Source organism: Amborella trichopoda, chromosome 8 (assembly GCF_054954075.1).
Source record: "Amborella trichopoda isolate Santa Cruz 75 chromosome 8, AtrichopodaSantaCruz75HAP2 v2.0, whole genome shotgun sequence".
Taxonomy (NCBI): domain Eukaryota; kingdom Viridiplantae; phylum Streptophyta; class Magnoliopsida; order Amborellales; family Amborellaceae; genus Amborella; species Amborella trichopoda.
Window position 1 is genome coordinate 8,953,695 of NC_142343.1, and position 24,229 is coordinate 8,977,923.

At 34.9% G+C, this 24,229-nt stretch overlaps 1 protein-coding gene and 1 long non-coding RNA gene across 2 annotated transcripts; both read right to left on the reverse strand.

The window, feature by feature from the left end:
• Window positions 1-2,604, reverse strand: LOC148780768 (uncharacterized). The gene is made up of 2 exons (XR_016039733.1): window positions 2,535-2,604; window positions 1-475 (listed from the first exon to the last, which is right to left on the reverse strand). It is a non-coding gene; the product is annotated as an uncharacterized LOC148780768 (long non-coding RNA).
• Window positions 2,605-14,583: 11,979 nt separating this feature from the next.
• On the reverse strand, window positions 14,584-23,672 carry LOC18436101 (F-box protein At5g49610). Its single transcript, XM_006846126.2, has 2 exons — window positions 23,224-23,672; window positions 14,584-15,205 (listed from the first exon to the last, which is right to left on the reverse strand). Exons 1-2 carry the CDS (start codon window positions 23,670-23,672, stop codon window positions 14,584-14,586), a joined length of 1,071 nt encoding a protein of 356 aa, XP_006846189.2.
• Between the last annotated feature and the right edge of the window lie 557 nt (window positions 23,673-24,229).

Below are 24,229 nucleotides of genomic sequence, written 5' to 3' on the forward strand. Positions count from 1 at the left end.
AGTTGTTTTTAAGACAACCTTTCCTCAAAATTAACTTAGTTTAGCTCTATAAAAAATTCAACTCGAATCAGATCCCTAAAAAGGAGGGATAAACAAAAATAAAATGAGGAAACAGAAAACACATATGACAAGTTGCTAACACATCAAGGGATGCGATGTGTTGAGGTATGCAGTGAGGGTTTGTAAAGAAGCAGCCTGAGTAAACGCCCATACTTTCTGGTGTTCCACTTCACTTCTCTGTCCGCTCCTCAAATTGAATAACAAGATGGTCCCTTGCCAGCAAATAAAGAGAAACTCGCCATGAATTATCATCGGCATTTTGAGATCCACAGAACCCTTTCTCAAAACTTTTCAACTTTTTCCCAAGGCCCATTTCTATCACTTTCTCCCACCTCTTTTCCTTTGGCCTCAAAGCCCATATTCCCGTTCTGCATTCTTTTCTATCTCCTTGATGAAACCAAGCCAACAATTGCTTCTACGCAAGCATAAAAAACTACAATGAATTTCAGGATTAAACATTGAACTCTATAAATCAACAATACCATAAATGTCTCAGTTATAATCAAATCAAAATTGCTTCCAATGAAAAGGGAAAAAATATGTCCATCATTCGGTCAATAAGCAGATTTTAAAACACCGGATAACTACTTTTAAAAGGTAATTGCAGTCAATTCTTCACAACTTTAATCAGAGACATCCAATAGTAATATGCCAGATAATGGCCCATGTTCTAGAAATTCTACCATGTAATATACATCCCATATTACCTGGACTACAGGTTTCCATGTAAACTGGGGCAGAATTTTAACCCCGTATTCTCTCGTAGGGTTGCTTAGTGATGAGCCAGGCAGTCCAGTCCAGTCCACTAGGTGGTTAAAAAATAGCATTGCCAAGTCTCATTGTGATTAGGAGTCATCGTTAATATTCAAGAAAAAAGAAAAAAACATTAGGGGTCCTTTTAGATGAATAATAATTATTGGATAAAGTTTTGTATCAAAGTCATCTGGTTAGAGTTCAGGCTTTTTTAAAGTCTAGTCAGAGTTGTCACATTTCTTAGGAAGTATTGTCTTTTTTGGTGCTAGCATTTGCTAGGAAATAAGATGGGGACTGTGTAAACTATAAAGAAAATATGAAATATCTGATTTGTAGTTATGGTATAGAGTAAGGACATTTGCCTCATATCTTGGGTTGAGTAGTAGTGAAATTGTGTAGAGCGGTGTGTAAAGAATAACGCTAACATTTGGGCTAATTTATGGATTCCGAGGAATTGAATGTGTTCTTATGGGCTATGATAGTGCTACCAAATTTTCTCTTTGAAAATGGGCTCGCTCTCTCTCTCTCACAAAAGGATTTATTTGTGAGTCTTTACATATTGTTGCCCTTCCCAAGGGAATGGGCGAGGGGCATTGGCGGTTAGGGGGCGGCCACCCTCCATTTTCACTATTAACATATTAAAAGAAAAAAAATTGCCTTCACAACTTTTTTCACTTTTGATTTCATATATGAGTGTGGTTTGTATAAAGCTAAGGCCCTAAACAAACAAAGACAGACGCACGTTAAAATAGTGCCGAAGTATGTCGTTTCAGTGTTAAAAATCTTTATGATGGCTTAAAATTTTATTTTCATTGTTAATTATAAAAATTTAAAATTAATATAGATTAAGCAAATCTTTGAACATTTGAAAATCTTGAAAATTAATGATCTAGATAATACATTACAAGATGCACTATTTCTAAGACTTGAAATCTTTTTTTTTTTTATATCCCCAAATCTAAAGATCGAGATGATGGAATTGTGGGTTTCTCAGCATCGAAACAACCTCTTCTAGTGAAATTTTGAATAACACCTTAATTTGATTGTTTAGGGATCCCCCCATATATAACCTTTTTCCTTTATATATGGATGTGTCTCTCTTTGGAAAGATGTGTATTGAAAGGATGCTCTTTTTCTATCTCTCTTTCTTGGTGTACTTGTTTCACTTGGATAAAAAGAAGGGAAAGCATCATACATAACTCTAATTTTTCGTTTTAATTCATGGTAGACAGTCTTTCCAATTTTCTTTCAAGCGGCATAAATAAACCTTCAAATATTTCACCCAACCCCTTCATCCCTTATTTTCCTATTTTTTTACTTTTGGCTATAGAAACTGACCCAATAAACTATTTTATTCCGTCTCAATCCAAAATCCATTTAACCCTAATTTTCCTGGTTTTCGTTTTTATTTTCATTTTCACTACGGTTAATAAGGGATGAAGGGGTTGGGTGCGGGCTCTTCGGGCTCGTGTGCGGGCGTGCGGACGCGCAGTGGAGCGGACTAAAACGAGAGAGAGAGAGAAATGATCGCTGAAAGGAATCAAGAGAGAGAAAAAGTGGGGCAATCGTGAAGAACTCGACAAGTGAAGCCCGCGTCTGCAAAACCAACTTGTCTGAGAAACCCGAGAGAGAGAGAGAGAGAGAGAGTTAAAAAAGGAATAGAAGATAGAGAGCGAGACATATAGAGAGAGAGAGAGAGAGAGAGAGATGAAAGGTAGTACCTGGTTGGTATTTAAGAGCTTCTTCAGCTTCCATTGCTTTCCCGCTGCAAATGCTTAGGTTGATGGCTCAAAGGGAAGAGGGTTCTTCAGAGCCATTAAAGAGTGCAGAGGCCCCCCCTACCCTCACAATCACACATAATGACAAAGAAATCCCTCATTCCTGATAAATCTCAAAAATAACCTCATCCTTTCTTTTTCTTTATTGCCAACATACCCTGTATCAGTTTCCCTTCCACTCTGCCCTCCGCATGGGCAGTCTCGTCATATATGAATGATTTTAAAATATATATATATATATATATTAGTTTTTGCACGTTGAGGGTATTAAAGATAATTTTTGCAGTTAAAGGAGAAGAAAATGGTATTAATTTTTTCTTTAGAGAATTACTTAGTGGAAATAACATAGACGGGTCAGACTTTTGATAGGAATGATGACTGAAATGCCCTTACGTTTTCCCGAATATGACCCACCTGCTCCCGTACGAACAGTCGGAGGAGAGGGTATGGCGTAATTTGGAGAGACGTTTTTGGGTAAATGATGATGTGTGAGGAGGAGGTGCGCATGGCATTTTTTTGTTATTTTTCTTCTCGAGAAAATGGCCTCAAGAAATCCGGCGGCAAAAAACCTGGAAATAACGAAACTAGCTCTGGGTTCTTCTCTTAAGAGAGTGTAACGGACACGCGGCACCGATGATGCTTTCTCTCTCTCTCTCTCTCTATGATGCGATGCCACCTTTCTCCATCCTATTTTGCATCTTCACCACTTCCTTGCATATTCTCTCTCTTCTCTTGTATGGCAGGTCCACGGGCCCGCCCACACGCCCAGTCAAATTAGAGTCTCGGCCAAGGGTGGGCTACCATGGCCCGACCGCAGGGCCAAAGAAATGGCAGACCCCTAATCGGCCTTGTCTCTTCATTATTGTTTTTAATTTGTTTTTTTTAAGGGCCCGGGTTTGGGCCAGTGTATGAAAAATCAAATCGGAGTGCTTAATCAGATATAGGCTAAAAACGGTTCAATGGGCTTAATCAGTTAACTGGTGGATTCAACTTGCCTAACCGAATAAGTCTTAATCGGTCAAAAAAAAAAAATGTTAAAAAAAAATATATTTCTAAAACATAATTAACCAAAAGCACATCCAACTTGTCTTAAAAACCTATTGAGTCTAGGGAGAGAGAAATGTAAAACTTGTAGAGAGAAAAAAGGTGGAGGAAATGGGGTGAGAGAGTATGGTAGCCAGGGAAATTTACGCGAGAGAACATTACAAAACTACCTTTGCTTCAGGTCTGAAATACCTAAAGAACGCTGAGCCGATATTTGGGACAAGCGGCCTCCACTAGCCTCCCCAATGGTTTAAAAAACGGATCAGTGATTCAGATAGAGCTCCCAAAAAATTGATCTGGATCGGTGAATCAACGATTCGAATCGAAAATCGAGTGAATCGGTCAGAATAAAGCTTAAAAAAAATTCGAAAAAATTATTAAAATTCATTATAAATATTGTTTTTTAGGAATTCAATAAGAAATGAGGGTACTCCATTAAGAATTTTTCATGTTTTTGAATGAATATGCGAATATTGATATGTTTTTTCCCTGCATGAACCGCCATTCAGCATTTAATTTACATCACACAAAAGGATAAACATAAAATTATCATGGAATAAGTATATCAACATACATGGACTACAATAAAGCATAAAATTAGTAACATATGATCTAAAAATAAAATGATAGACGACGTTATTGTTCTTTTTGGTCACGCTGGTGCCATTGATTGAATTCGTTTAACAATTCATTGATTCGATCTAAAAACGAATCATCGATATTAGCAGGCGTCTGACTATTCCCAAATCCCTAAGTGTTAGTGTTTGTTGCGTTCCCAATCTAAAATCCCCGAAGATTGTCCATCCTTCATGCTCACCTGCACTGTCGTGCTCATCCCTACACTGTTGCTGTTGGGACTCGATATGTGAATAATATGGCTGGGATAGGGTGGCCTCATAATCATCATCTCTCTCATTTTCTCTTTGAATAATATGGATTAGAAAAAAAAAATAACAAATTTTCAAAAAAATCGATCATGGATTAAAAAAAAAAAATCACAAATTTTCAGAAAATTCTATCATGGATTACAAAAAAAAATTCGATCATGGATTAAAAAAAAAAATCACAAATTTTCAAAAAATTCATCATGGATTACAAAAAATTTGATCATGGATTACATAAAATTCGATCATGGATTACATAAAATTCGATCATGGAATACAAAAAAAACAAACAAAAAATTCAATCGTGGATTACAAAAAAAGAAAAAAACAATTCGATCATGGATTACAAAAAATTCAATCATGTATTAGAAAAAACTCTATCATGGGTTACAAAAAAAACAAAAAACAAAAAATTCGATCATGGATTACAAAAAAAAAAAAAAACATTTCGATCATGGATTACAAAAAAAAAACAAACATTTCAATCATGGATTACAAAACATTCGATCATGGATTACAAAAAATTCTCTCATGGGTTACAAAAAACAAAAAAAAAAACAAAAAATTCGATCATGGATTACAAGAAAAAAAAACAAACATTTCGATCATGGATTACAAAAAAGTCGATCATGGATTACAGAAAATTCTATCATGGATTACAAAAAATTCGATCATGGATTACATAAAATTCGATCATGGATTACAAAAAAATACAACAAAAAAAAACAAAAAATTCGATCGTGGATTACAAAAAAAGAAAAAACAATTAGATCATGGATTACAAAAAATTCAATCATGGATTACAAAAAACTCTATCATGGGTTACATAAAAAACAAAAAACAAAAAATTCGATCATGGATTACAAAAAAAAAAAACAACATTTCGATCATGGATTACAAAAAAAAAAAACAAACATTTCGATCATGGATTACAAAACATTCGATCATGGATTACAAAAAATTCTATCATGGGTTACAAAAATAAAAAATAAAAAATAAAATTCGTTCATGGATTATGGGAAAAAAAAAACAAACATTTCGATCATGGATTACAAAAAATTCGATCATGGATTACAAAAAATTCTATCATGGGTTACAAAAAAAAAAAAGAACAAAAAATTCGATCATGGATTACAAAAACAAAAACAATTCGATCATGGATTACAAAAAAATCGATCAAGTATTACAAAACATTCGATCATGGATTACAAAAAAAAAAAAAAAAAAAATTCTGTTCTTCACAGAGCCATTTTACATAAGCTATTTTAACTCAAAAATCCACCTCTAAGTGAATAAATTACATCCAATTGGGTATATTTTCTGATAAACAACAATATAAGGAATCAAAACCCTAAATTTTTAACACATTATTTCTAATATATCATGAAAACAAAATCAAAGGCCGGAAAAAACAAAAAAAAACAGCGGAAATTTGGTTCCGCAGACATCTCAGTGTTCATCTAAAATTTCATGCTGTAATTGACCAGATTACATAAAATTGAAAATTTTAAATCATACTAGACACAATAAAGATTAAAAACCCTAATTATTGAACTCATTATGTTCAAAATATGCCGTGAAATAAATCAAATGGCGGAAAAAAAAAAAAAAAACCTAAACTTCTTACCTGATTTTGTGAACCGAAGCCTTCAATCTCCAAAAAACTTTGTTTTTCTCAACGATTATCACAAATTAGTAACAAAAGGTTTTAATTCACAGCTTTACGATCAAAATGCCTACAAATTTTGAAAGATTCATGCCCTATTTGGCATGAAACTTTCAGAAAAGGCGGAAACCCTTAAAAAGCAAGTTTCGTGATCCAAAAACACCAAATTTTTCAACCATTTAATCCTTGAAAAAACTGAATAAAGCTGTTTACAGCTTGCAAATTAGATCATATGCCAAAAAAACAAGAAAAATGATCAAAAAATGACAAATTTCAAAGAATCCCGTGAAGAACACTGTGCAACCCGTGTTCTTCACGGACTCGCCGATTCCGCACAGTGACTCAGCGAGTCACTGTGCAGAATCGTCCGGTTCTCTCTAGAACCGGACGCTTTCCGATTTTTTAGCCGATACGATCCCTTTTTTGCGATTTTCAAGTCGAACAGGGCGAGTCCGGTTCGACTCGACGCTTTTAAAACACTGAGCCTACCAATATGCTATTGACCTTTGTGTTTGAAAATTAAATAGGATACATTCTTGTTTTAAATTTTATTTTTTCAACAAAAACTCTAGACTGACAATATATTATTTTAAACAAGAGGGTTGCCTTTCCATTGTTTCTTATCCTCTTTTCACTTTTTGTTAGTAATATTAGCCGTCAACATTTGAATTTGCCTCTAGAAAAATACCACTAATCAACTTGACGGCTCCTCCTCATTTGTACTTTTCAACCTAGAATATTTAGGGATGAGAATTGCCTGATCCGATCGAAAACCTAAATTTTTTACCCAAATCGGATCTTGGTATGGATTCAAGATTTGAATATGACGAATTGAATCGAGATGCAAATATTGTATTTGAATAGTAATTGGGATTGGATCTCGATATAGGTGGACCGATTCAGATCGAGCTTGGTTATTAAAATATTATTCAGATCGGGCTTGGTTATTAATATATATATATATATATATATATATATATATATATATATATATATATATATATATATATATATATATATATATATATATATATATAAGAAAAAAGGTTATATAAGGTTGCAACCAATGGTTTAAAAAGTGGATCGGTGACCCTGATCGGGCACCTCAAAAATCGATCCGGATCGGCGAATCTGCGATCTGGATCGAGAATCGGCTAAATCGATCAGATTAAAGCTTCAAATAAATCCGAAAAAATTATTAAAATTCATTATAAATATTGTTTTTTAGGAATTCAATAAGAAATGAGGGTACTCCATTAAGAATTTTCATTTCTTTGTATGAATATGCGAACATGTTCTTTCCCTGCATGAATTTCCATTTAATTTACATCACACAAAAGGATAAACACAGAATTATCATGGAATAAGTATATCAACATACATGGACTATAATAAAGCATATAATTAATAACATACGATCTAAAAATAAAATGGCAGACAACGCCGTTCTTCTTCTTGGTCACGCTGGCGCCATTGATTGAATTCGTTTGACACTTCATTGATTCGATCTAAAAACGAATCATCGATATTAGCAGGTATTTGGCTATACCCAAATCTCTGAGTGTTAGTGTGTTGTTGTGTTCCCAATCCAAAATCCCCGAAGCTTATCCATCCTTCATGCTCACCTACACTGTCGTGTTCATCCATATCCTGTTGCTGTTGGGACTCGATATGGGAATAATATGGCTGGGATAGGGTGGCCTCAGAATCATCATCTCTCTCATTTTCCCTTAGACCCCCTTCCTACTCTCCCTCATTAGGTGCAATATCGTCGACATCTCCGACGAATTGTGGATACGTTGGCTGGCTGCTTCATCTTTCAAGCTGCTCATCACCTTCTTCACGATCTTCCTCACCGATAGCCTCAAGGAACGCTCCCTTGTGCAACACTTGCTCCTCCTCTTCTACTACCCATTGGTCTGCTGTGTCTGTGGCAAATATTGTAACTAAGTCTATCGGCCCATAGTCTTTAAGCTTCCTTCTTATTTGTCGCTCTCGGAGGTTTAAGTTGTAATGAACGTAGACTAGTTTATGAAGCTTCTCCGAAGCGAGTCGATTCTTCCTAGTAGTGTGCAACCATTGGAACGTATTCCAGTTGCGCTCACAACCAGTAGTAGAACATGTTTGGGAGAGCACCTTGATTGTTGTCCTCTTTAGGTGAGGTGCATCAGTACCATATATCTCCCACCATTCAACTGGATTAAAATGCAAAAGGCATTGTAAGGGTAAGAACAAATCATAAGATTAAATATATGAATGAACAAAATATTAGCTAGAGGATAACCTGGATCCATCTTAGTTCGAGAATTCCTAGCAAAGATCCGATAACATCCCTATACATAGCAAGCTAAAACAAATATATTTTGTTTTAGTGCATTATTCCTCACAAATATAACAACTCGATGAAGTTCTTACCTAAACATTAAATAATACCTCTTGTATTGCTGCTACTTGGTTTCGATGGTTTCTCTCCAACCTTGCAATAATGTAACTGACCCCTTCCATAATCTTGTAGGGATGTTCAGGTGTCAAATAGAAAAATTTTGGGTTGAAGTCGTAACCTAAAAAATATATAGATTGAAAATTGCTATTTACACTTTTATAAAAAAATAATTTACAATGAAACATTCTAATGATATAAAGATATATATTTACCAGCAGAATGAATTGGACGTCCAAATTTGGTGTTCCACCTCCTTTCTATAATCTCGATCACTTTGTTAGCAAAACTACACGTCTCCCCAATAGCTGCTTTCGCCATCTCGATACTTTCATAAAGGATGCCCATGGTAGCTTTCTTGTCAGCATCCACTATTCTTAACACCATGACCAAAGGGGCAGTGTCCTCTACGACACTAGAACATCGAGACCAGAACCTCCTATTTGAGACTATGTCGTCCACTTTTATATCGGTACTGGACTTCGAGAGGCGGTTATTTAACCACTCTTCACAGGTAAACAATCTCTTTAATGCACCTTCAGATTCCCGAATGGAGTCCACAGCTAAGTAATCGGTCACAAAGCGAGTTATGGCAGGCCTGATTATCACTTTTTTCCTATAGTGTTCTCTAAACATAAATAAAATTTTAGAGTCGTTGCATATAAATCTCGACACCAATCTTGTTTTCTCTAAAGTCTCCTTCACAATTTTGATCTCACCGATCTCCTCTAACATAAGATCGATACTATGTGCAGCACACGGGGTCCATACTAGATGATTCCTCTTATCCATCAACTTGCTACCCACAGAAACACATGCACGCGCGTTGCTCGTAATAAACTAGAGTACATGCTTATCTCCCACCTCCTCCACTAGCTGATCATATAGTCGTACGTAGAAGTTTGCATCCTTCTTCGTCCCTGATACGTCTTTGCTAGACAAAAAAGCTGTATCTTGAGGAATAGGCCAAGAAGTTTAAAAACTCCTTTTTGCTAACTTTATTCAACCAACCATCACTCATGAGAGTAATGCCTGTCCTTGACCAACTCTGTTTGTATTCTTCAATCAACTTTGTAAGTTCCTCCACCTCTTCATCTAATATTGGCCCACTGAGCTCATATGTCGTAGGGGGTTTTACCTCGGGCTCGGCTCTCTGGATTGCACTGACCATAGGTGGAAAATATGAGCAATTAGCTGCATCAAAGGGAATCCCTTTATCGTAAAACCATTTACCAACATATCTCCCCAACAAGTTTCTTGTACCTTTAATCATGCCTTTTAGGGTCATCTATTGTGACTTAGGCTTTGAGAGAAATGGGTCTATACAACCATGACCTGCAATACTAGCACTCCTAAATAAGCTAGGAACTATTTCTTCAACGTTTGATTCTTGTTGATACATACTGTCACCAACCCCTCCTTACATATTTGAGTTGGGCTCGCCATATATGCTAAACCTGGGCCCGCTATGCATGTCTAAGCTGAGCCCGCCATACATGTATGAGCTAGACCCACCATGCATGTCTGAGCTAGACCCACCATGCATGTCTATGTCATAACCACCAGACATTCTAAACCCACGTTCCCTTTGATATTGTTCATGTAAACCCATTCTTGTGGCCATGTCCAAGTCATTATTATATTGCTCTTCTAGGTCATTATTATATTGCTCTTATGGATCATTCCTGCTTGATGGCGTATATAAACTAGCTATCTCATCATTCATCCTATGTTTGGCAATTTTTTTACCTTTGTTAGCCATAAGAAATACCGCCATCTGTTTTTGTACATTACTAGGGATACTACTGCATGCAGAAACATCTTCCTTAATCCCTGCCAAGTGTTGCTTGAACCTATGTACCCCACTACTTATCACTCTTTGGCAGTAATTACAAATATTTTTGTCTTTTTTGTTGGGATCAAGCCTGACCCCATGTTGCCATGCAGGGTCTTCTACAAATCTTGGCATGATTCAACTGTTTTAATTTGTAAAAAGTTAAAAATTAACCTGACAGTTCAACAAGAAAAATAATTACCATGTGTAGTGATAATATGTTAGGGTAGTTCTTGTAGTTATATTTGTTGTTATTTGTTATTGCAAACTACTTCTATTGACATAATATTTTCGTACGTATCAATTACAAACATACAAGATAATATAATACAAAATGCAAGCTCCAAACATGGCTACAACTCAATTATCAAGAACATACATTTTTTGCATTAAAAATTTAATAATAAAATTGAAAAAATGCAAGATAATATAATTGTCATACATGCCATGATTTTTTTACAATGATATTCACTTTAACTCCTCACGATAATACAATTTAACAACATGTATTTTTGGCGTTCAAAATTTTAAAAATTGAAAATACATTTTTAATGCAAAACTACATTAAAAATAGAATACAGTTTTGCATAAGAAATATAATAACATGTATGTTTTTGCATAAATATTCTTTCAACATGCAATTTTTTCAACAAAAACTTTAACAATAAAAATTAAAAATATGGTTTAATACCTCATGATAATCAAAACCTGGTCACTATTTTCACATCTTTTCGGAAAATTACGATTTTTCAAAAAAAATCGATCATGTATTAAAAAAAAAACAAATAAAAACAATTCTTCACAAAGCCACCTAACATTAGTCATTCCAACTCAAATATGCATCAACAACAAATTGAAAAAATACAGTTTTGTATTAAAAATATAATAACATGCATTTTTTTGCATAAATAATCTATCAACATACAATTTTTTCAACAAAAAATTTAACAATAAAAATTAAAAATATGGTTTAATACCTCATGATAATCAATAATTAGTCACTATTTTCACATCTTTTCGGAAAATCACTATTTTTCGAAAACAATCGATCATGTATTAGAAAAAAAAACAAATAAAAATAATTCTTCACAAAGCCACCTACCATCTGTCATTCCAACTCAAAAATGCATTAACAAAAAATTAAAAAAATATAGTTTTGTATTAAAAATATAATAACATGCATTTTTTTGCATTAATAATCTATCAACATACAATTTTTTCAACAAAAAAGTTAACAATAAAAATTAAAAATATGGTTTAATACCTCCTGATAATCAAAACCTAGTCACGATTTTCATATCTTTTAGGAAAATCATCATTTTTCAAAAAATTCGATCATGGATAAAAAAAAAAAATACAACAAACTCAAACAATAAAAATTCAAAATATGGTTTAACACCTCATGATAATCAAAACCTTGTCACGATTTTCACACCTTTTCGAAAAATCACAAATTTTCAAAAAATTCGATCATGGATTACCAAAAAAAAAAAAATTGTTCTTTTCAGAGCCACCTTACATCAGCCATTTCAACTCAAAAATCCACCTCCAAACGAATAAATTACATTCAATTGAGTACATGTTTTGATAAACAACACTATAAGGAATCAAAACCCTAAATTATGAACATATTATCATCAATAAATCAAATCAAATCTATTAAATTGAGCAAAAAAAAAAAAAAAAAAAAGCAGTTCTTCACAGACAACAGTCATTGAATCATAAAATGAAGCTCAAATTGAATAAATCAGATCAAATTGAATACATCTGATTATAAACAAGACTAAAAAAATTCAAAACCCTAGAAATATAACACATTATTCGTATTATATCGTGAACAATAGATTGAAAGGCAGAAAAAAAAAAAAACAGCAGAATTTTTTTCTTCACAGACATCACTGTGTTCTTCTAAAAACTCATGTTGTAATTGAGTAAATTAAATAAAATTGAATACGGCAAATGATAAAAGACAGGATAAAGATTTAAAACCCTACAAATTTAACCGATTATTTTCAAAATATGGACTGAAATTGATCAAATGGCCAAAAAAAAAAAAAAAAACGCAGAGTTCTTACTTGGTTTCGTGAACCCGTGGCTTCAATCGTCAAATTAATCTGTTTTTTTCAAAGATAATCACAAATTCGTAACAAAAATTTCTAATGAACACATTTACGATCAATATGCCTCAAACTTTTCATATATTCATGCCCTATTTGGCATGAAACAAAAGAAAAAGCGGAAACCCTTAAACCCGCAACTTTCATGATCCAAAAACATGAAATTTTTCCACCGTTTAATGCATGAAAAGGCTGAAAAAAGCTGCATAAAGCCTTAATATGAGATCACATGGCAAAAAAAAGAAGAAAAATAAAAAAAAGACAATTTGAAGAAACCCGTGAAGAACACTGTGCAGCCCGTGTTCTTCACGGGACTCGCCGAGTCGGTACAATGAATCGGCGATTCAGTGTACAAAATCGCCCGGTTCTCTTTGGAATCGGGCGATTCCGTGTAAAATGTCGGAATCGGCACGGCCTGTGCCGATTCCCGAGTAGAACTGGGCGAGTCCGGTTCAACTTGGCGCTTTTTAAAACACTAGTTGCAACCTTATAATGTAGAACTACGGATGTGCCTCAAAAATCCATCGGAAAATGTTGTTTTAATGTTGAAAAACCTTGTGATTGACCATCTCGACATAGAGATGTATGACTATGAAAATTAAAAAGATTTTTAGTCTCAAAAATAGTGCACCTTACAACATATGATCTTCACCGTCCATTTTCAAAATTTTAATATGTTTATAGATTTACTTGATTTTAACTATTTTTTAAATTTAAAATTTTATAATTAGATATAAAAATAGATTTTGAGATAATCTCAAGAACATTTTACATCAAAATTATATATTATGATAAAATTTGAACGTGCACTGTAGTGGGAATGTTTACGGTTGTAACTGTATGGAAACCACACCCATATATATATATATATATATATATATATATATATATATATATATTGTAGAGTACTTTTAAATACATTATATAGCATTTTTTAGTTATATATTAATTTATAACGTGGAGCCATATGCGTTAATTGCCCATATATATAAAAAGTTTTTGAAGGGAGAGAATTGCGTAGTTAATTCGCCAAATATCCTATTAAATCAATTTTATGAGGTCTTTATTACATGGTGAATGAGGAGTGGGAGACCATTTCAATCTAGTGGAAAATGGAAATTCCCTAAATTAATTATTTCTTTAGATTTATTTAAATAATTGCCTTTCAAAACTTATTCCATTGCCTTTCGGAATTTCAAAATTAGATCTCATCGAATGTTTTAAATGTCAGTGATCGGATCCAAAATTGGGTGATCCGGATCGGGTATCGGCTATACCGTTCCGATCCATCCATAAAACTAAATCCGGCCGTTTTTCTCGTGCATGACCCCCCACCTTACGCGCGTGCTCCAATTGATGTCTCAATTGCTTTTATATGTACTTGTTCAAGCCTAAATCTTTGATGTGGAATTGTTTTGCTTCTTTAAATAGGAAAACTAACATGAAAAAATAAGAATGATCCCTCTGGGGCGTAGCCATGAACTGAACATATACATACATAAATGCAAATAAGAGAAAAATCAGTGCTCTGCAACTCAGCTCATGCCAAGGACTCGGCCCTAGCTCAAGCCAAGTTACTCAAGTGAGCAGTTTCCATTTTCAATTTTGTTTTAAGATTTTAAAACATTGTTTCTAAATTTTTTTAAGGGTTTGGTTCAGGGCTAGTTTGGATACCCACTCACCCAGCCACTAGGACGTCGTGAGTTACTTGGCCAAGTCTACCATACACGGAAAAATAACTAAGAAACTAAAAAAGAAAACAAAATGTCACTTGCATTTATCTCAAATTTGTTGATTCAATGCCCAAGATGATTCATAAAAATTGTTTCTACTGAGGCCCATATCTATCTTATGGTTATCACCTAATGGGCAAAATAGAACAAGTATGCCAAATTTAAACTGAAATTGAGAATCACTACTAACTCACGACTAGCACACAAATAAGTTGTGTTCAAACTGCAGTCTAGAAAGATAGAAATCTAGATAGGATGATTGGCATCTTCATGATCAAGCAAAGATTGGGGGATGAAACAGTGTGAGTTTGTAAGGGAAGAAGTGAGGGCTTCCAAAGCTTTCTTCCAAATTGATCTCATCAACCATGGCTGCAATCTTAATATTGTATACAAAAACCTTAGGGGAATCCACTAGAAAGACTATGTCACCATGGTAAATCACAGGGAAGAAGCCCCAACCCGAGATACTTCGAACATCGATATTGATTTTCTCAACCCACCTATTATCTTCCAAAACCCAAATACTAACATATTCAGATTCCAGCGACTCGTTTATCATGTAAACCCGATCCTCCCATGCTTGGATCCTACCGTAAACACCGGTTGGCAGATCCAAAATGCTCTCCCACTCCTCATTCACCATGTCAAAGGCAATGTGTTTTTCATCATAAACAGGGTTCAAGTAACACTTGCCTCTAGCACATGCAACATAGGGAGCCCATGGAGTAATGTGTTCTGTGATGTAGCAGTAGTCATCTTTTGATGCTGGAGGATTGATTGGTTTCCATGCTATCCTTGAAGAATCAAACAAGAAAACTCCTTCTTTGGACAAGGCCATGATTTTGAATAAGCAAGTGTTAGGCTCAAAAAGGAAGCCCAACAAATGCTCCATGTTCCTATTCAAGAATAAAGAAATGTAAACAGGTGTGATCATCTGATACTAAACCCAAAGGCTAAATATAATTTATACAACTTAAATGTAGAAAATTACGTACTACCCATGAATGAAAGTTGATTTTTAGAAAAATCCCAACTTTTATTTAGAAATATCAAGTAAAATGGTATCATTTTATTTTTCAACTATCCCCACGCATGCTTTTTCAAAATATTTTGAACAAAAATACCCTTCAATATTTTTCCATTTCTCAAAAAGCACGAAATTCCAGCTAAAATTCAGGCAAGAAAAATTGTAAATTAGTGTTGTCTCCATTCTCCTTACAATTTCTTGATGACATTTCTTCCATCAAATTAGTTGGTTCAAGTAGAAGGCTTAAAAAGAACAAGGGATAGGTCCAAAAGGACATGGTTAGAAATAGTGAGAAAAGATACAAAAAAGATACTGGGGCTTATAGCTTCACTGAGGATGTGAGCCTTGATAGAGCAGGATGTCGTACTAGAATTCATGTAACCAACCCGAAATAATTGGGAAAAGATTCTGATGATGATGATTCCTAACATCAAAGATGATGACGATTCCTACCATCAAATGTTTAACTCTGAAATATTTTCCATCCAATTTTGATACGACGATCAAACCCTAACTCCTCTAGTTCTCTGAAACTCCTTCCAAATTCCTATCAAGATTCCGGCCATGATAGTGATTAAAAATGGGCTCAACATTTCTTTGGTAGATAAACACAAATGTCGTAACAGTTTCTATCAAATTCCAGCTACCTTCAAAAGCTCAAAGTTCGACGTTTCCCTTAGCAGCTTGTGGTGCCAGAGAGCTTATAGACGTTGAGCTCTCATCATACACAACCCTTCTTGAAAGCATCAAGTTTAGTACACAGTACGATCATATACAATGCTTTAATTAGTTTTATAATTATGGACTCATTAATAAAGCTATAAACTACACATTCATTATCCTTTCTCCAAAACAGACAATTGGAGTCTTTGCAAGATACTAGACCTATCAGATTTCTATCTGCGGTGTACAAGATTTTGGCTAAGATTTTGGTGAATTGGTTGAAGGAAGTCCTTCACCAGGTAGTAGAGGGCCTATGGACGGCCTTCAAAGAAGATAGACAAATAATGGATGGAGTGTTGCTAGCACAAGAAATCATCCATACCACAGCACACATGGGGCTCAAAGTGGTCCTTCTAGAACTAGACCTCAAGAAGGCATATGATCGAGTTGAGTGGGACTACCTAGATAAGACCATGCACCTCATGGGTCTTGGCAACAAATGGAAAATGTCGATAAGGGATTGTTTGTTTTCAAGCCATTTCTCAATTCTCATTAATGGCAAAGCTTGCGGCTACTTCAAAGCTTCCCAGGGTATTAAACAAGGCGACCCCCTATCCTCTTTCCTTTTTACTCTGGTGGCAAACTTCTTTAAGAAGATGATGGAGGGAGAAATGATAAGAGGCCTACCAGCATGGCTAGGTGGGCTATTAATTTTGCATTTACAATATGGGGATGACACACTCATGCTGCTGGAGGCTACAAATGTCAAAATTCGTAATTCTTGGCTTGTTCTGAAATGCTATGAATTGATTTCTAGGGCCAAAATTAATATGAACAAGACCAGGCTTTTGGGGATAAACTACATAGATACTGAGGTAAATAATTGGGTTGCATGGATGGAATGTGCCATCGATACTTTCCCTACAAAATATCTTGGTTTATTGATTGCTATCTCTAGGTTGTCTCGTTCACATTGGGATCCACTCATTCAAAGATTCCAGTGCAAATTGGATGGATGGAAATCCAAGTATCTTTCTTTGGGGGATTGTATTACATTAAAGCCACCTTAGCAAATCTACCAATTTATTACCTTGTACTTTTTAGGGCACCTAATGAGGAATTTTTTGCGGAGTGGTAGCCATCTTAAAAAGAAGATCCATCTACTTAAATGGACCTCTATCTATTTGCTGAAGAAAGAAGGTGGAATGGGTATCAAGAGGTTAAAAGTAGTAAATGAAGCACTTCTGACAAAGTGGTGGTGGAGGCTATCTAGACAACATGGTCAACTTTGGGAAATATTGATACTCGAGAAATATGGTCAAGATCCTGATGGATTCGTTGCTCGCCAAAGCCCAAAATGGACTCAGACTCCTTGGTATGGAAAGGCATCTTATCAGTTAGGCACTTTTTCTTTGCTTATACCAGAATGGTGGTCGGCAGTGGGGAAAGAACGGGTTTTTGGAATAGTAAGTGTCTTGGTCAATACCCCCTTAAGACATGCATCTAGAGATTTACAAGAGGTCCAAATAGAAAAACGCTAAGGTGTAGGCGATGGTTTCCAATTGAGGATTTGGAGTTATATGGGATATTACACTTGATGTGAGAAGGGTTAGATATAGAGTGGAGCAACAATTTCTTTCCCTAATGTGTTCTCTCTATGACTTTTACTATTGCCTGAGGAGGATGGATAAACTAGGTTGGACTTTGGAACCCAGTGGCATTTTCAGGGTGAACTCCTTCTATGATAATACCTACTGAGGCCGCTATATTAAAAACAACAATAGGGTTTATAAACTAGGGAATTGCAAGGTCCCACACAGAGTGAGAGCCTTTATGTGGCTGCTTAGACCACGAAGACCCTAACCATAAATACTTCGTAAAAGAGGCATGATTTTAACTTTCGTTTGCTAATTCTGTAAAAATGATGAGGAGACAATTGATCATATCTTTGTTCATTGCCCGTTTGTCTCAGCTTTGTGGGGATGGGTCAATGGTCTATATGGCTGGATATGGGTCCGACACAACTATGTAGATGAAATGCTAGATCGAATTTCGACCCCTTATTTCATGGCTACTGGACTAATGATTCTACTAGTGGTTGTCCTTTGGAACATTTGGAAAGAAAGAAACCTTAGATCCTTTGAGGGAAAAAGGAAAGACATTGATCCGATCTCCCAAGCCATTAAAATGTTTTCCACAATTTGAGCACAAGCTTTACCTCATTATCAGTCTATCCTTAGAGAAAATCTATTTACCCACTTTAAGGCGCTCCTTTTTTTCAAATGTAGACAGCTTACTCGATCAAATCTTTGTAAACCGCCACCACTAAGTTGGGTCAAACTAAACTTTGATGGCAGTGTTAGACTTCAAGAGCAAGTAGCGGGCTATGGCAGTCTATTACGGTGCCATCTTATAGACCTACCATAGCCATATGCACTTTTGTGGGATTAGTGAAGCAGAGTTATGGGCTTTAAAAGTTAGAGTTTCAAGCGGCACGTTATTCATTCTCACTTGATTATAGACGATGACTCTGTGAATGTCAGTGCATGATGCATAAACCCTGAACATATGTCGCGATATTAGATCTCAATCATGGATGCAACTACACAAGCCTTGTAGGGGAGAGAAGGGGATATAGGCACATACAGAAGGAGCGGAATGGAGAAGTAGACTATTTAGCCAAAGAGGCCACATTGCTCTAGACCTTTGTGCCCTTGATCCCTTTCGTCTCCTTTCATCTCACCTATATCATCTACTCTGCCACTTATTTCCTCTTTTCCCAAGGGAGTTCTTTTTTTTTTCTTTCTTTGTTGCAATTTCTGTAGTACCTTTTCATTCTCTTAGTAAAATCTACTTATCATTTACAAATAATAATAATAATCAGTATTCAATTGAGAAGTTTCTTAAATTAGAATTTGTAGAGGAAAGCAACCCCTCGATCGCTTTCTAGGGAGCAGGTTACTTTTACACGAGGCATCAACCTTAAGCAATCAAAGCAACAACCTTGTTGGATGATGTAGTTTTGGGCCAAAAATGTCTATAACAACCTCCAAATTCTATTTTTAGTACTAATTATAAAATTCAAAACACCAAAAATGGTGCAGATCTAGCAAATATATGAACACTTGACATTTTTGAAAATAGATCTTCATTAGAAGATGCAACTTTTATTCCATATCCATACATATCATCTAGATAATCAATTTGATGATTTTTCGAAGAACAAAAAAAACAAATGCTTCTTCCGTATCCATAAATGTGATCTAGATGATCAATTCGAAGTTTTCTAAAACAGCCTTTTATTATTATTATTGTTGTTGTTATTATTGTTATTCTACAAGGTTTCGTTTGAAGAATCTAGCCAAACAATGAACTTTCAGTCAAGATTACACCCAATATTTGGAAAGGATCATCGTACATGAATATGCAGAGAAAAGCAAATGAGGTCCACAAAAGACTTTTCTGGTAACTTTTGAGAAGATTGAGGCCGAAAATCACGTTCTTTTGGTGCGGTAAGATTTCCTACTCTCTCGGGAGTAAGATTATCCATTTACTCCCTTGGGCAAAACACATGCTAGGGATATTTTTTAGGGGTTTGGTTTGTATAAGGTTGAAGCCTTAAACAATCAAAGGGAGACACACCTACAAATAGTGCTGAAATATGTTGTTTCAGTATCATAAATCTATAGGATGGTTTTCATCACTAATTATAAAATTTAAATATTAAAAAATAGTCTAGATCGAGCATATCCATGAAACACTTGAAAATATGAAAAAATTGACGGTCTAGATAATTACAAGATGAACTGTTCAAGACTTGAAATCTATTATTTCTCATGTCAATACATCTTGGGGTCGAGAAGATTGAATTGACCATTTTTCAGAATGAAAACAAACTCTTCTAGTGAATTTTTGAGGTTCGCCATAATTTGATTGTTTAGGGCCTCACCGTTCTATAAAAATTTTCCATTTTTAGATCTCAAATTTTGGGGAAGTATTCTCCACAACCCATAAAATAATTTCGACATAATTTTTTTTTCAAAATAAACTCTATGTGTACTAGAAAAAAACTAATGCCTCAAGATTGAATAGAAACCATCAAATTTTTGAAAGGCTAGATCTAAGTGTAAATTCATAATTCAGATTTTCTCATTTAAAAATAATCATCTAATAATTTTTATGTGGTACCCAAAATTTTAGATTAAAACAAATCCTCCTAAATAAGTTTTTTATATGAGGGGGTAGATCCATACTCCTGTCGGAGTATGGTATATGTACTCATTGGTGAATGCATAAATATTTGTGCATTTCAAGAGGGAGGAAATTTTAGAGGGGTATTTTGGTTAGAATTACTTTGAAAAGACATACGGGGTGAGGGTTTGTTTGAAGAAGTAAATACGGTTTTACTTGAGATTTCAAAGGAAACATAAAGTAAAATGTTTTGATACGGCTTAGCCCGATCACAACAAGTTAAATTTCACCTGAAAACTCACGAAAAATAGCAGTTTTGGTGTTGGAAAAACTTCAAATCAATCATCTTGACCTTGACCATTATGGTTGTGAAAATAAGATTTCGTACACTAAAAATAGTGTATATTTTAGACCATCCATTTCTCTTTGAAAATAAGTGTTCACATATCCGTAAGATCTTTATCATTTTTTGAGCAACAAATTAATGGAAATTGATTTTAGAGCCGTCATAAATATTTATCATGCCCAGAGTTTTTCTTAATGAGGTTTCGAGATCAGCCTCAACTGTGCTTTTTCATAAGGCTTAGGCGCTATAGAAACATCATCTATAAATAAATACTACTTTGTACATAGCGATATATATAGATATTATAGTGAAAACATTATACAACTTAAAAAAAAAAAAAAGAGTCAAATTTGACTTAATTGCCGCAAAAACACAACTAAATTTATGGTTTAAATTTGACTATTTAACATCAATTATCTCTAACAATTTCATCATAAAAATAAATCAATGCAACTAAAAAATTACATGAAAAAACAAACCTCTGAGCTTTCATACCATGGTGGATGACAATCGGGTCAGACAAGGGTTGGGTTGACTTAATCAAACTTGGATTCACAGGTCATGTCCAGATCCAGATCCTTGCACCCCAATAGGGTCTAGGTTTTTGTAGAGTAGTCTTGGACCCAGTGGGTATATATATATGTATATATATATATATATTTGATAACAAAAAGCTTGGGCAGCTACCTGTACCTTTCGAATACTAGATAAGTGAAATCCATGAGATATAGAATAAAGCTGAATAAAATAAAGCTGAATAATGAAATAAAGCTGAATAATGAAAATATTTATAAAATAAAGCTGAATAATGAAAATATTTATCATGAAATGCTTTCCAAATATTCAAAGATATAGCTTATGCTTACTTTTATATTACTAATTAAATTAAAAAATATTACTTATTACTTCCACTTGGACATATTTCTCTTTCTTTGGTTTATGATGTCCTCCTCATCAAAGACTTTCTATTTTAACTTGTAATTATTTAATGCAAATTGAAGGCCCTCTCTCATGCATACATGATAGCCAAGCCAAGATGCACGAACCTAACTTTGTGGAGTCATGCACTTGGAAAAAAGATGTAAAAGGTGGCAATGGACCCGGACCCGATCCGGGACCTGCTGGGTATATCTGACGCAAATCTGGGTATGGGTCCAATAGTTGTACCGATGGGATCCAGGTCCAAAACCTGGACCTGAACACTATTAGGATCCGGGCCTAACTACCATACCCGTAAACTATTGGAGATAAAATACTTCAAGCCCTGTTTGTTTAAGTGTATTAAGAGTCGTATATAATAAGAACTAGTCGTCATCTTTAACTTTTAAACAACAAATGGCTTGAAATCTAATTGTAGGTGATTGTGACCTTGTTGCCTATAATATAGGTATATGATGGTAAAAAAGCAGTCCAAAAAAAAAAAAAAAAACCTTATAGTGAGGGTGGCAATGAAGGCGACCAAACCCGAGACCTGATGTGATAGATGTGGGACCCAACAAGTCGGGTTCGTGTCCAACCGAGCCCAACGCTTACCTGACTCGTTGCCACCCCTAATCTCCGACATCACAATAGCCAAACCATCCCTGGCCATAAAGACCTCTACAAAGCAAGAACTTAGATTAGAACTGTTGGGTATTTTTTATGCATTGGATACATAAATATAGATAGATAAATAAATGTGGGAAAACTTTAAACATGGTCATATTCAAATGTGATTCCCTCTGAAAATCTGTTTTAGAGATAAATTTAGGATCTGAAATACATCCGAAGTCACTCTAGATCCACTTTACTTTAAATCCGTGATTTTGTAGCTTGGTACAAATCTGTTGATTTTTTAACAATTATGATGAGTAATGATGAATGGTCCAAAATAATCTATTTCCAATGTTCAAAATCTATTTTATTTTAAGATTCATCATTGTGATAGGCGATATTATTCGATTTAAAAAGTTTTAGGTCTAAAATCCATCTCTCATATGTTTAAAGGAGACTCCATTTGAATAAGTATGCTCACTAAAACTCTTTTAAATAAATATAGTAGATTACGAGATCATTCATTTTTGTTACAAGAAGGTCAAAATTACTCATAGCCATTAGATGTCAAATTGAATGGCATGAGGTGTATTTTGAAGTTCAAGATTTTTTTTATTTTTTATTTTTTTTGAAATTTGAGTTGTATCAATGACACTCTTACAAACACTTGGTTTGAAATATAAAACATAAGAGCAGTGATTTAAAAAGCTAATTGGTGACCCGGATCGGGCACCCCAAAACCCAGTTCGTGAATCAGCAGTTCGGATCGTTGTTTTACAGTACCGAAATGACAGTGAACCGGCAAAAAAACACATGAAAAAATAGTAAACCCCCCAAAAACTGATCCGGATCCGTGAATCAGCAGTCCAAATCACCTTGTTGTTATAGAGAGTCGTGTTACTGCAGGGAACCACCGGTTCCCTTCTAGACTCAGCCACTTTCTTATATACATACAGGACCGGAACAGAGTGACTGGTTTCCAAGTCGAACCAAGCGATACCGTGGCCACAAGCATTTTTTAAATCACTGAATCAGAGTAGTTGTAAACTCCTTGAACAAGAAGTAAATAATCTCTCTGTATACTTCAAATAAGAGTAAAAAAAAGATACTAACAAACAAACTACATTTCTACCAAATTGAGAGAGAGACCTGACCTTAATGCTGGCACGGTTCTATATACTCCAATAGCCAAGTTTCCCACACGAAGAAAAGCTTCTGAGACTTCTTTCACCAAATAACAAATGAGTCCTCCACTTGAAGCTAGGGCGGCACCACAGTGTGGCCACCATAACCATCGACGTAGTGATGTGTTGCTTCCCATTGACTGAACTATGAAAGCATCTCCACCGTCCATCATCGAAGTACTTGATGGTGACCATAGATGATGGACTTCAAAATCTCCATTAGCAGTCTCCAAGGCCATCATGGCCATAGGCTGCAAAATAGTTTGGGCATGCATCGACATGAAAGAATTAGAAGACAAAAATTTGTTCCATGGTTTGCAGACGCATCTTGCCCTGCCTAAGGATTTGATGGGCAAAGCCACGAAAATCATTGTCATCAACTCAATGGGGAAGGCATTGTCTAACAAGTAGTCACTCATCCTTTAATGAGATATTGAGGGAAAAAAGAAATTGAGATGAATGCACAAGAGGATGAGATATCGACTGAGAATAAAAGAAGATAGAAAAAAATTAGGATACGTGCACACTCCAACCTTTTGATGACCCACAAGATAAGAGGGTGTGAGAGAGAGTCCTGATCCTACTATTGAAATACTCAAAACATAGAGATTGAGCGAACAGAGAAACCAGAGAGTGAGTTGAGAGGGAGATTGTGTGTTGTTTAGCTATTCGATATTAATAAATTTATGTATTATATAATATTAGGAGAAAAAAAGAAAATGTTTATAAGAAGTAAAACCAAGACGCATTTCAAGAAAAAAAAAAAGTGTTTCGACATCAGAAACCCTCAAATTGATTATCTCGACCTCGAGATGTATTGATATAGATAAAAAAATTAAAAAAATTCAAGTTCCAAAAATAATATATCTTGTAACACAAGACCGTTCATTTCTAATACTTTTAACTTTTAATAGTTTTGCTCGATGTGAACAATTTTAGAGTTGCAAAATTTTATAATTAGAGATGAAAGTAGATT